The following is a 14,854-nucleotide window of genomic DNA, read 5'->3' on the forward strand; positions in this document are numbered from 1 at the left end:
TTGTCATTTCTCTTTTGATGTTTACGCACTTGGATGTTTTTGTTTTGTAGTTACTGTATTAGCAGAGCTCTGGCCTCTGTGTATGACGTGACTCTTACAGCTGCTCACCTGCCCAACCTGCACCCGTATGACAACCAGAAATCTGACAACAGTAAAACGGTCATCCTCAATGCCAAGAGGTATCAGGTCTGTATTTTATTAGGCGGTCACTTTGTTATAGAGCTCCACTGCCAGATTGGGATGCGGAGAATAATCGAAAAGCAACGTGTTAAAATAACCAATCTTTTATTGTAAAGTATTGAGCAGGGTTTCTACATATTCATCAATGTAATCCTGATTATGGTAACCATATACTAGTCTGATACAGTGATCTCTAATGGGTATGCAGGATCAGTGACATCACTGAGAATACAGCCTATCCATTCACTAGAAATCAGCGGTGACATCACTGAGAATACAGCATATCCAATCACTAGAGATCAGCGGTGACATCACTGAGAATACAGCCTATCCATTCACTAGAAATCAGCGGTGACATCACTGAGAATACAGCATATCCAATCACTAGAGATCAGCGGTGACATCACTGAGAATACAGCATATCCAATCACTAGAGATCAGCGGTGACATCACTGAGAATACAGCCTATCCATTCACTAGAGATCAGAGGTGACATCACTAAGAATACAGCCTATCCATTCACTAGAGATCAGCGGTGACATCACTGAGAATACAGCCTATCCATCAATAGAGATCAGCGGTGACATCACTGAGAATACAGCCTATCCATTCACTAGAGATAAGCAGTGACATCACTGAGAATACAGCCTATCCTTCACTAGAGATCAGCTGTGACATCACTGAGAATACAGTCTATCCATTCACTAGAGATCAGCGGTGACATCACTGAGAATATACAGCCTATCCCTTCACTAGAGATCAGCAGTGACCTCACTGAGAATACAGCCAATCCATCACTAGAGATCAGCAGTGACATCACTGAGCATACAGCCTATCCATTCACTAGAGATCAGCGGTGACATCACTGAGCATACAGCCTATCCATTCACTAGAGATCAGCGGTGACATCACTGAGAATACAGCCTATCCATCACTAGAGATCAGCGGTGACATCACTAAGAATACAGCCTATCCATTCACTAGAGATCAGCAGTGACATCACTGAGAATACAGCCTTTCTCTATCGCTCCATTGGGGGACACAGACCATGGGGTATATGCTGCTGTCTCTAGGAGGCTTGACACTATGGCAACAAGAAAAGTCAGCTCCTCCCAACAGGGTACACCCGCCCACAGGCACCTGAGGAATCAGTTTTAGCTTAGTGTCTAAGGAGGTTGACATGGTCTGGAGTTCTCTCCAGACCAGGTCTTATGTTTTATTATTTTCCTAGTTAGGGACGTGTTAGTTTTTCAGTTTTCTTTCCTGTTTTCAGGTGGGGACTCAGGAACATTCATCCCAAATGGAGTCTCTCCTTTCAGTGCTGGCGTCCCTGGTTCATGGGGAATTTTCGTTCCTCAATGGACATCAAGGATGCCTACCTCCACATCTCATTGTTTCCCGGTCATCAGCGGTACCTCCGCTTTGCAGTTCCGGACGGTAATTTTCTTTTGTGGCTCTCCATTTCGGTCTGACCACTTCTCCGCGGACCTTTACCAAAGTCCTGGCGCCTGTGATAGCCCTTTTACGGACAACAATTGTTTCCGTGATTCCTTACTTGGACGACCTCCTGATCAGAGCTCCAGCCTGGGCCCAGATCCTGGAGAGTCTTAGTCTCAACCTCCAGACCTTGTCTCACTTCGGTTGGATGGTCAGTCGGGACAAGTCCAACCGCTCTCCTGGAGCTCCAGTTTCCATTTGCTTTTGCATTGGATGTCCTGGGTCGGTTAGCTGCGGCCGTGGAGGCCGTGCCATTTGCCCAGTTTCATCACCAACCTCTTCAACTGGTGATTCTCTTCCGGTGGGATAGGTCTCCATTGTCTCTCGACCGCAAGATCGTTCTCTCTCAACAGTCTCTCTCTCAACAGCGTACCTTCCTGCCCCTCCCTGCCAGTCTGTCGGGCTGGGGAGGTGTTTTCAAGAACCGGTTGGTCTGTGGCCTTGGTCCCCCGAGAAGCCCTTTTCCCCTTCAACATGTTGTGGGCATAGGGCAATTCTTTCGTTGCTTGCTTCTTGGGAAATTCCCTTCTGGGCGGATCTCAGGTTTCCGGCCATCTCGGCGATCTTCGTTCTGGGCTTCTCTGGGATGTGGTCTTTCTCAGCCGGTCCTCAGCCGTCCAAGGCGAATGCTCCATACATCCGTTGGTGTTTGCAGTGATCTGTAACCTCTGTGGCGCTCCAGGCGTGGACCTCTGCACGTCCTGCCACAACCAAAGCGTTCCTCTCTCTTGGTCGGGCTTTGCCCTACCCTTATCTGTTTATTGGTCGGGCTTTGCCCTACCTTATCTGTTTCTTCCCCTTCCTCACTTTACGGGGTCCTGAGGAAACTCATAGCAGAGGGCGTTCCCGCCATTCTAGTGGCCCAGACTGGTCCCGGCGGGCGTGGTACGTCGTCATAGTCAGGCTCCTGAACGACTTACCGCTGCGCCTTCCCTATCGTCCAGACCTCCTATATCAGGTCTCCTGTGCCACCCCTATTTACCGTCTCTGCTTTTGACGGCGTGGCGGTTGAGACGGCGGTTCTGAGGACCCGCGGTTTCTCTTTCAAAGTGGTTCGCACCATGCTGAAGGCTCACAAGCCTTCATCTGCAAAGATTTACCACCATACCTGGCGGTCTTATTTCTGTTGGTGTGAAACTCAGCCTTTTTTTCTCCAGTCGTGGTTGGCTTTCAGCTCCCTTAGGGGTCAAAGGTTCGGCCGTTTCCATTCTTTTTCAATGTCCTCTGGCGTTCAATTATAATGTCCGAATCTAGTTCAGGGAGTGGCACAATCTGCCCCTCCTTATCAGCCCTCTTTTTTCCCTTGGGACCTGCACTTGGTCTTAGATGCCCTGCAAGGCCCCCCTTTGAACCTCTCAGGGACATTCTCTTCGCCTCCTTCCCTGGAAGGTGGCGTTCCTTATTGCTCTTCCCTCTGTTAGGAGGGTTTCAGAGCTGGCAGCTCTCTTCTGCCATTCTCCCTTCCTGGTTGTATACCAGGACAAGTTGTTTTGCTTTCCGTTCAGGTCCGTCCTTCGTACGGTTTTTGGCTTTTTCATCTCAATGAGAACATCGTCCAGCCGTCCTTTTGTCCGGCCCCTTCTCATCCCTGGAAGCATTTGTTCCACAACCTGTTGTGGTCGTCGGACAGGACAACCATTTCGGGAGCTTACCGCGGCAAGGGAAAGATCCCACCCTTCATAGTTTTGGCTCATTCCACCCATTTTTCGGGGCATCCTGGGCCCTCTGCTACGTGGCTTTGGCCTTGCAGTTCTGTACGGCGTCCGCATGGTCGTCTTTACACTCTTTCTCAAGGTGCTACCAGATTCATACCTTCACATCAGCTGATGCTACTCTGGGCCGTAAGACGTTGCAGGCGGCGGTGGTCCAACCGTCCACCAGTCTGATTCCTTACCCACCCAAGGGACGGCTTTGGTACGTCCCATGGTCTGTGTCCCCCAATGGAGCCGATAGAGAAAAGGAGATTTTTATGCTTACTGTAAAATCTTTCTCGAAGGATCCATTGGGGGACACAGCTCCCACCCTTCTTTTTGGTGTTCCTATTTCAGTTATCTGTCCGAGGGTGTGTTCAGTTACTTTTTTCTTCTGGTTGCTCGGACAGTTTGTGGTTTTTCTCTTGACCTGTCGGTCTTCTCCTATTGCTCTGGGACTAAAACTGATTACCTCAGGTGCCTGTGGACGGGTATACCCTGCTGGGAGGAGCAGACTTTTCTTGTTGCTATTGTGTCAAGCCTCCTAGAGACAGCAGCATATACCCCATGGTCTGTATCCCCCAATGGATCCTTCGAGAAGGAGATTTTACAGTAAGCATAAAAATCTCCTTATCCCTTCACTAGAGATCAGCGGTGACATCACTGAGAATACAGCCAATCCATTCACTAGAGATCAGCGGTGACATCACTGAGAATACAGCCTATCCATCACTAGAGATCAGCGGTGACATCACTGAGAATACAGCCAATCCATTCACTAGAGATCAGCGGTGACATCACTGAGAATACAGCCTATCCATCACTAGAGATCAGCGGTGACATCACTGAGAATACAGCCTATCCATTCACTAGAGATCAGCGGTGACATCACTGAGAATACAGCCTATCCATCACTAGAGATCAGCGGTGACATCACTGAGAATACAGCCTATCCATCACTAGAGATCAGCGGTGACATCACTGAGAATACAGCCTATCCATCACTAGAGATCAGCGGTGACATCACTGAGAATACAGCCTATCCATCACTAGAGATCAGCGGTGACATCACTGAGAATACAGCCTATCCATCACTAGAGATCAGCGGTGACATCACTGAGAATACAGCCTATCCATTTACTAGAGATCAGCAGTGACATCACTGAGATTACAGCCTATCCATTCACTAGAGATCAGCGGTGACATCACTGAGAATACAGACTTTACTAATAAATGTCTCCTTTTATATTTGATTTTCTTTAGAAGAAAAACTTTAATCGTCCGTATCTTGCTGAAAACGGTAGCGCTGCGGGTGCTGCAGGGGGTGAGTATTGTAGATTCTACGTTTTTCCTAAATAGGATTTGACTGGCTCCTGTTACGTAACCAACATGTTAGGCTGAGCTGTAACCTGCCTCTGGTTATGTTACAGGGGAATGTTCTCTGGGAATGAGGGGAGTGAACTACAACCTCAGCAGCACCAGCCGGGCCCAGGGACGAGGAATCCTGCGCCTGTTAGCGGAAATGCCTGCCCCTTCCCCCTCCTCCGGATGAACCCTCCCCCATAGGGGGCCACCTTTTTTTCGAGATTTCAGGTCTTCGGTTTTTCACCCTATTTTGCAGAATATTTTGGAACCTCCATGCAATTCTGTGTTCTGTGTATTGGCCACCAAGTTTGGGGTCCACTTTATTTTATTCAGACATTGCTGTACATTATGACTCTTCACTTTTTTTGTTTCGCTTTTGTCATGTTTAATAAAAGAAACAATGTAAAATGCTACATTGGGCTTAAGGGTCCGTCCACCCCCTACCTCCGGCACCATGATGCAAACCAGTATTATGTATAATTTTGATTAAGATATCCTTCTGTTTTTTTGTACGCAGCACTTGTGCAGACTCGGATTGTACAGTCCTGTGACCCCCATGTCGGTAGATTGTCTAAAAGAGGTGCTGAAATGACTGAAATTGAGTGCAGCTAGGTGATCCGTCCACCGCCCAGCTCTGGTGCCATTACACAAAACACTGTTACATATCTTGGTTAAAAATAAATAAAAAATGATCCTATCGTTTTTGTGTATGCAGCACCTGTGCAGACTCGGATTATACAGTCCTGTGAAACCCAAAACTCTTATGTTGGTAGATTGTCTAGAAGAGGGGCTGAAATGACTGAACATGATGCAGGATCTGACTACAAAGGGTTTGTTTGTAGCCTGGTAACCTGGGTGCCTCCAGCTGTTGCAAAACTACAGCTCCTAGCATGCGTGGGCTACTCTGTATAATGTATCAGTTCATGTAACAGATAACTTCTGTGTACTTTGTCTCCCTCTGCTGTCTAAATTTATAATGGCAATGTGTTTAAATTTTTAAAGGGAAGTTCACACACCATAGAACATGATTGTTTATTACAATATGCCAGTGTTTTCCAACCAGAGGGCCTCCAGCTGTTGCAAAACTACAACTCCCAGCATGCCCGGACAGCCGTTGGCTGTCCGGGCATGCTGGGAGTTGTAGTTTTGCAACAGCTGGGGGCATTCTGGTTGGGAAGCGCTGGCATATCTTTGCTGTCTGTGCATGCTGGGAGTTGTAGTTTTGCAACAGCTGTAAACATAATGTCCTATGGTGTGTAAAATTCCCCATAACATTGAAATAAATTGCATATAAAATTGAAATAAATTGCAATTCTACAATTAGACAGATGAGGGAGACAGAGTACTCAGGAATTACACTTCACATGAACTGATCCCTTATACACAATAGCTGTTGGCTGTCTGGACATGGGTGTTATTGGTTTTGCAACAGCTGGAGGCACCCTGGTTGGCAAACACTGCTGTAATCATATGCAAGCATAGGGGCTGTATACACAACATGGTAGGGTTATTTTTTTTGATAGGTCTGGGTCTGAATGCTCCAACCCCCCCCTTAAGTTTTAGATGGTTTGGAGCAATAATAATGGTGGACAATAGTCTTTAACCACTTAGCTGCTGATTCAGATGCTGCTTTCGGATGGTGTAATGTCAAGTCGGTAGAGGACTATGGCTCCCGTTGTGGTGTTTTTTTTTGTTTTTTTGTTTTGTTTGCTTTTTGGTAAGTAAATACTTATAGAGCCAAGACCCGTAAGTTTTGAGTTGTCTTCTATTGATGGGCGCTGGTATATCAGAGACTTCTGTATGAAGATTACTTTACTTATTTAAGATATTGGGCATCCTCAATGCAGAATCCAGAACAGGTTACATAATATAATATATAAAAAAAATGTATCTATATCTATCTATCTATCTATCTATCTCATATCTATCTATCTGTATCAAACTGTATAAAAAAAATATATATAGATATATAGATAGATATATAATCAAACCCACCATTATTTTGTATAATCTCATATATATATGATTATACACAATAATGGTGGGTTTGATTATAAATATATATATATATATATATATATATATATAAATAAATAAAATTATACATACAGTGGTCCCTCAACATACAATGGTAAGTCGTTCCCAATGAACCATCGTATGTTGAGGGATCCGTGCAATGTAAAGTATAGGGAGTTGTACTCACCTGTCCCCGCCGCTCCGGACCGTCACCGCTGCCCTGGATGTCGCCCTCCATCGCTGTCGCCGCATCCCCATTGTGTCCCCGACGCACCGGACGTCTGTTTCCCCGGGTACGTCGCTCTCACGTCGCCGCCATCACGTCGCTACGCACGCCGCTCCTATTGGATGACGGGACGGTGTGCACGGTGACGTAATGACGACGGAGAGCGCCGGCAACAGGTAAGTGATCATCAGCGGACCACACAGGGCACCGTAAACGGCTATCCATTGGCAGCTGAAGCAGTCTGCGCTGCCGGATAGCCGTTTATGCGAAGGCCCCGACATACAATAGCATCGGATGTTGATGCTGCCTCTGAGAGACCATCGTATGTTGAAATTATCGTAGGTCGGGGGGGTCACTGTATAATGTGTTTTTTTTTGTTAAAATGTATACAGTATGTATGTGTGTGTGTATATATGCTGTATCTTGTACAGTGACCCCTCGACCTACGATGGCCCCGACATACGATAATTTCACTCTCAGAGGCCATCGCATGTTGACTGCATATGATGCTTTTGTATGTCGGGGCCATCGCATAAACAGCTATCCAGCAGCTCTGACTGCTTCAGCTGCCACCGGATAGCCGTTAACGGTGCCCCGTGAGCTCCGGTGATGGTCTCCTACCTGTGCTCGGGCTCCGGCACGTCCTCTTCGGGATCACCTCCATCGTCGGTGCTCTCCATCGTCTTCATCACGTCGCTGCACACGCCGTCCCGTCATCCAATAGGAGCGGCGTGCGTAACAACGTGATGGCGGCGACGAAGAGCGCGGATGTCGGGGAAGCAGAGGCCTTGCCGGAGCGTCGGGGACACCCCAGGGTTGCGGCGACAACGATGGACGGCGACATCCCAGGCAGCGGTGACGGTGGCGGGGACAGGTGAGTACAATTTCCTCTAACAGTGGTCTTCAACCTGCGGACCTCCAGATGTTGCAAAACTACAACACCCAGCATGCCCGGACAGCCGTTGGCTGTTCGGGCATGCTGGGTGTTGTAGTTTTGCAACATCTGGAGGTCCGCAGGTTGTAGACCACTGTCCTATACTTTACATTGCACGGATCCCTCAACATACAATGGTTTCAACGAACGATGGTCCATTTGGAACGGATTACCATCGTATGTTGAGGGACCACTGTAATACCTTTTTTATTGGACTAACAATTTTGTAAGGACTTGCTTTGGACTTGATAAAGGGAGGAATCCCGAAAGCTTCTCTACAAAATTCTGTTAATCCAATAAAAGAGGTATTACTAGATACTGCAAAAATTTTTGATTTGCATCTATATAGATAGATAGATAGATAGGTGCGGTGGGGGTGGGGTATTATCGGCAAGGTAATTAATATATATTATATAATTTTTTATTTTATGTAACCTGTTCTGGATTCTGCATTGAGGTCCCACATCTTCATGTTACGTCTCTGTCCACAGAATTTGTATTACTCCCCACAGACCCCATAGTTGTACATCAGGGGCCACATTAACTATATGGTATGTTACACTGTAGTGAATCAAAATAAAAGGGGCAAAAGAAATGGCCAGGAGAGCAGACTCTGCAAGAGAGGATGCCCAATATCTTAAATAATGGAAACAATCTTCATACAAAAGTTTCTGATATACCAGCGCCCATCAATAGGAGGCAACTCAAAACTTACGGGTCTGGCACGTTGACCTACAGTCTAAGGCAGTGTTTCCCGACCAGGATGCCTCCAGCTGTTGCAAAACTGCAACTCCGGGTATGCTGGGAGTTTCAGTTTTGCAACAGCTGAAGGCACCCTGGTTCAGAACCACTTTTGGAGTTGCTCACAAAGGGCCTCCCTTGCTTTTTACCAACCCAGTGCATCACATGGTCAGCCGTTCATTTGAATGTAGGGAAAAATACCGCCAGATGCGACTTCTCACTGGAGCCAAGTGCTCCGCTGGTTGCCATAAGGTGAGGTTGTGGCTTTATTTAAATATATCCCCAGATAGAAGACCTTCTTGTACGGTTCATGTGTTAGTCGACCACACGGCTATTTCGAGCACTTATGTGCGTTTCATCTCTTATTACCCGGTAGATAAATTATTTTGCAAGAACAAAATTTTAGTTTAAATCTACTTAAAATTTGAGAAATGTTTGTATACATATTCTGCGCCAGTTTTGTGTTCCTTTCCTCTACATCGAGAGCGGTGTTTGTAATTCTGCTGGTTGTCCTTGGAAACGGACAGCGGTTATGTGTCAGTTCAGCATTATTGGGCACTGTCACTTTAAGGAGAAAAAGACCTGTCACGTCCTAGTGACATGTCCTTAATATTCACTAGGAGCCAGGAGACAAGCGCCTACTCTCCGGATGTGAGCAGTCAGATCCAGACCTATCAAAACTTGACGTGTCTCTAGGCCAGGGTTTCACAATTAGGGTGCCTCCAGCTGTTAAAAAAAACTACAACTTCCTGCAAAGTACCCCGTCATGCCCCCTCCCATAGACTTGCATTGAGGGGGCGGGGCTATGACGTCACGAGCTCCCGGCTCCAATGTTCGCTGCTCAGTGTTTGGAACAAACTGTTCTGGAGTACCCCTTTAAAAAGCTTTAGATGTGAGTGGAGAAGATACTCTGCCCCGTAGTAATGTTGATAATCTGTAAGATATTAGAAAAGGGATTTGTAAAATGACTGTGACATTGTCAGCTGTTTTATTTTTATTTTTTTCACTGTTCTATGTTTTGAGAAATAAAGGATATAATTTCCTTTCTTGCTTCTGCTGTTCAGTTTGTTTTCTAAGGGTCATGAAAAATGAAAGGTCAGTATAGAGGAAATATCATTACTTACCTGTCATATCATAGGGGGAAAAATAATAATGCTTCTATAGGTTACTCCCCAGATCATGCAGATTCCTTACATGTTTTATTTATTTTTTTTAATGTGTGTTTAGCTTCTGTATTTGGCCCACACATCCCTCTGCTCTGCTGTTTACTCATTCTGACATTCACTGCTCAGGAAGGGGTGTGTCTGAGGCAAGCACTAAGCCCACCCTCCCTCACCATGCATTCACTTCCTCCCTGAGTCTGCTGTGCAGTGTCTTTTCATCCAATCACTGCAGGCTCTAGAAGCCCCTCCTCTCTGTTTTCATGCTGCAGTTTGATAGGACAGGAGTGAGCACAGAGGAATACTAGTCCCGCCCTCACTTCCAGGACTTTCTCCCTGTCTGTGCTTCACCTGGGACAAAGATGATGCTGCAGCCGGGCAGGATTATGTTCTGGATGTTATGGGGACCCCTAGTGGTCTTTTATTTTAATTATTATAAACCATGATTTCTATAAAAAGGAGAACATTTCTTATGAAGTACGTTTAGAAAGGTTAATGGATTTGTGTTTTTTTTTGTTTTGTTTTTCGTAAATTTGGTGCAATTCTTTGGTGCAGTGTCTTTTTGCGTCAAAGTTCTCTCCACTGTCAGTCTGGCAGATTCTCTCCACTGTCGTTTTTAAACTTGCTCAAAATCACACTGTCCTGTGTGTGATTTTTTTTTTCCTTTGGTCAGTAATTCATCATTTGCGCCCATCGATCTTTGGCACAGTTGCACCTTTTGCAGGTTTTTTTGTGGAGCAATTCACCGCCAAAAAATTTTGCACATGGAAAACACATAGCAATGTCAGAAAATGTAAAGGCTTCAAAATACATTATACGGTACCTTTCATCAAAAAAACTTTTGATATATTATAGATTAATGTATGCAGAATAACTTTTTCCGATTGCGTGTTATTAAAAAAAATATGCTTCTTTCTATTTAATTTTCCACTTTGAAAAATATGACCATTAGAGGTCTCCCTACCAGCCCTGGCCGCAAGCCTTTTATTTTTATTTTTTCCTATAGATTTCAGATTCATGCTTCAGTCCTAGATATCAGACTGCAGCCGGGACACAGACAAGCTCAGCACTGCTCCCTGTCTGTCAATCAGACAGGCAGGAGCCTACACTGTGCTCATAGCACAGCAGGGCATACTCCTGACTCTGCCTTACTGCAGGCCCTCATTCATTTTACTATCTGAGCTCCGATCTTTCTTCTCTCTGCATGTGCAGTTGTAAACAGAGAAGGTTCAGAGCTGGCTGCTGTGTTCACAGCCTCTATGTTGGGCTCCCTTCCTCCCTCGCACTAGGACAGTTGAATGAGCAGCAAAGAAGACAATAGATCAGATAGAAAGGGGGTTTTGAATGAAAAGAAACACAGGGATAGTGTCAGTGAGAGTCAGGGACGGGGGAGGGGGGGATTAGGGAGAGTTTAGATCATGATAGGTACTCTTTAACCCCTTAAGGACCAACGGTGTGGGAATTTCTGGGACTGGACCAGGATGACTGCTGCTATCCTGAGACCACCCCACTCCTATGTCGGCAATTGCCGATGAATTTGCACCAGCTATTTGTGGTGATGCCAGGTCATACGGGTCTCCGGTGACCTGGACAATAAGGGGGATCGGGGTTATCCAAGACAACCACGATCTCCCTGAAGGGATGATGAGGTGGCAGGGGTGCCACCCCTCCTATCCCTGCTATTGATCGGCAAGAAGCAACCAACCAGTAGCAGATCATGGGGGGAGGGGGGGGGGGGGTTAAAGTTTGGTTCCCCGTTCTGCCCACCCACAATAGTCTGGGCAGAACGGGGGAACCGACAGTGATCGGCGCCGGAGGTCCACTTACCATTGGCGGCAGAGAACGGCGATGCAGCTCCCTGGTGTGGCGATCCTATGGAAGCCGGTGAGTAGTTGCCTAGCAACATCTGGAGGGCTACAGTTTTGAGACGACTATACAGTGGTCTCTAAACTAGCCCTCCAGATTTGCAAAACTACAACTCCCAGCATGCCCAGACAGCTGTTTGGGCATGCAGGGATTGTAGTTTTGCAACATCTGGAGGGCCACAGTCTGGAGATCACTGTGCAGTGGTCTCTAAACTGTGGCCCTTCAGATCTTGCAAAACTACAACTCCCAGCATGCCCAAACAGCTGTCTTGGCATGCTGGGAGTTGTAGTTGCGTATCTCCAGCTGTTGCATACCTACATCTCCCAGCATTCCCTTTGGCGATCAGTATATGCTGGGAGTTGTAGTTTTGCAACAGCTGGAGGCACACTGGTTGTAAAATACTGAGTTAGGTTCTGTTATCTAACTGAAGGTTTTCCAACCAGCGTGACTCCAGCTGTTGCAAAAGTACAACTCCCAGCATGCACGGTCTGTCAGTGCATGCTGGGAGTTGTAATTTTGAAACAGCTGGAGGTTTGCGCCCCCCCCTCCCCCATTTGACTGTACAGGGTACATTCACACGGGCAGGTTTACAGTGAGTTTGCTGCTTCAAGTTTGAACTGTGGCAAATTTTCCTTCGCAGCTCAAACTCCTAGCGGGAAACTCGCCATAACCCCCCCGCTCATTTGAATGTACCCTAAAAACACGACGCTACATTATATATACACACCCCCTTACACTGTCTCCCCTTCCCCCTCCCCAATAAAAATGAAAACGTATCGTACAGCAGTGTTTCTAAAACTGAGCCCCCAGCTGTTGCAAAACAACTCCCACCATTTCCGGATAGCCACTGAGTGTCCAGGCATGCTGGGAGTTTAGCAACAGCTGGAGGCACCCTGTTTGGGAATTACTGGCGTAGAATACCCCTATGCAATCCCTTAACCACTTAAGGACATAGGACGTTCTCGAACGTCCCCACTACCTGGGCTTTAATGGCCAAGGACGTTAGAGAACGTCCTGTTGTATTTCCGGTCTCTGCCGCTCGCCGGGCAGAGATCGGAACTGGATGCCTGCTGAAATCCTTCTGCAGGCATCCAGGGCAAACGCTGAGGGGGGCCATGTAGGGAAATCGCCCTTGCAATCTGCGGCGTTACCGGGCTGATCGGGTCTCTGGGACCGGTAATTTCGCATGATCCCGGCTTTCACAGACAGCCAGGACCATGCTGAAGACTACCCTAACCGACCAATCGCGTGGGGGGGGGGGGGGTTGCGGTTACTTCCTCCCGCCCTGCCCGGCCCCTTGAAGTCCGGAGAGGACGGGAGGAAGACCGGAGGACGCGGCGGGGGACGGTGGAGTGCTGGGGCCCGTGCCCGGTACTTACCTCGTCCCTGAAGACCCGAATCCCGTAAAGCGACATGCATTGCTGTAATGGGACCCTGTAAACTACAACTCCCAGCATGCCCAGACAGCCCTTGGCGTCTGGGCATGCTGGGAGTTGCAGTTTTGCAACATCTGGAGGTCCACAGTTTGGAGACCACTGTGCCCTTCCAGATGTTGCAAAACTACACATCCTCAGCATGCCCTTACTGTCCAGGCATGCTGGGAGTTGTAGTTCTGTAACATCTGGCCCTTCAGATGTTGCAGAACTACAACTCCCAGCATGCCTGGACAGTTTTGGCATACTGGAAGTTGTAGTTTTGCAACATCTGGAAGGGCACAGATTGGGAACCACTGTATTAGTGGTCTGCAAACTGTAGTCCTCCAGATGTTGCAAAACTACAACTCCAAGCATGCTGGGAGTTGTAGTTCGGCAACATCTGGCTCTAAAGATGTTGCCGAACTACTACTCCCAGCATGCCTGAGAATGCTGAGAGTTGTGGTTTTGCAACAACTGAAGGCATACTGGTTGGGAAACATTGTCTGTTTCCTAACTCAGTGTTTCCCAACCCGTGTGCCTCCAGCTGTTGCAAAACTATAACTACCAGCATGCACTGATAAACTGCATGCTGGGAGTTGTAGTTTTGCAACAGCTGGAGGTGTCCCCCCCCCCCCCCCCTGTGAATGGTACAGGGTACATTTACATGGGCAGGGGGCTTACAGTGAGTATCAGGCTGCAAGTTTGCGATGCAGCAAATTTTGCGCGGCAGCTCAAACTCGCAGCGGGAAACTCGCTGTAATCCCCCACTCGTGTGACTGTACCCTAAAAACACTACACTACCACAAAATAAAAAGTAAAAAACACTACATATACACATACCCCTACACAGCCCCCCTCCCCAATAAAAATGAAAAACGTCTGGTACTCCTCTGTTTCCAAAATGGAGCCTCCAGCTGTTGCAAAACAACAACTCCCAGTATTGCCGGACAGCCGTTGACTGTCCAAGCATGCTGGGAGTTTTGCAACAGCTGGAGGCACCCTGCTTGGAAATCACTGGCGTAGAATACCCCTATGTCCACTCCTATGCAAATCCCTTATTGAGGCCTCAAATGCGCATGGCGCTCTCACTTTGGATCCCTGTATTTCAGGGCAACAGTTTAGGGCCACATATGGGGTATCGCCGTACTCGGGAGAAATTGCCTAACAAATTTTGGGGGGCTTTTTCTCCTTTAACCCCTTATGAAAAGGTGAAGTTGGGGTCTACACCAGCATGTTAGTGTAAAAAATTTTTTTTTACACTAACACGCTGGTGTTGCCCTATACTGTTCATTTTGACAAGAGGTAAAAGGGAAAAAAGCCCCCCAAAATTTGTAATGCAACTTCTCCCGACTACAAAGATAGGCCCAGAAGGGAGAGTGCACCATGTACATTTGAGGTGATTTGCACAGGGGTGGCTGATTGTTACAGCGGTTTTGACAAACGCAAAAAAAAAAACAAAGAACTACATGAGACCCCATTTTGGAAACTACACCCCTCACGCAATGTAATGAGGGGTGCAGTGAGAATTTACACCCCACTGGTGTCTGACAGATCTTTGGAACAGTGGGCTGTGCAAATTAAACATTTTGTACAGCCCACTGTTCCAAAGATCTGACAGACACCAGTGGGGGGTAAATGCTCACTGTACCCCTTGTTACGTTCCTCAAGGGGTCTAGTTTCCAAAATGGTATGCCATGTGGGGGTTATTTTGCTGTCCTGGCACCATAGGGGCTTCCTAAATGCAACATGCCCCCCGAGCAAAA

The 14,854-nt window shown here is 47.1% G+C and overlaps 1 protein-coding gene across 3 annotated transcripts in view; it reads left to right on the forward strand.

Moving 5' to 3' along the window:
* MAEL (maelstrom spermatogenic transposon silencer) overlaps positions 1-5,808 on the forward strand; it is a 70,094-nt gene extending 64,286 nt beyond the window's left edge. For all 3 annotated transcript variants that reach the window (XM_056559880.1, XM_056559879.1, XM_056559878.1), the window contains 3 exons: positions 51-186; positions 4,632-4,692; positions 4,799-5,808. In XM_056559880.1, the coding sequence (XP_056415855.1) occupies positions 51-186; positions 4,632-4,692; positions 4,799-4,920 (319 nt within the window). In that variant the 3' untranslated portion in view covers positions 4,921-5,808. The remainder of the gene's footprint in view (positions 1-50; positions 187-4,631; positions 4,693-4,798) is intronic.
* Positions 5,809-14,854: the final 9,046 nt, after the last annotated feature.

This window comes from Hyla sarda, chromosome 2 (assembly GCF_029499605.1).
Source record: "Hyla sarda isolate aHylSar1 chromosome 2, aHylSar1.hap1, whole genome shotgun sequence".
Classification (NCBI taxonomy): Eukaryota; Metazoa; Chordata; class Amphibia; order Anura; family Hylidae; genus Hyla; species Hyla sarda.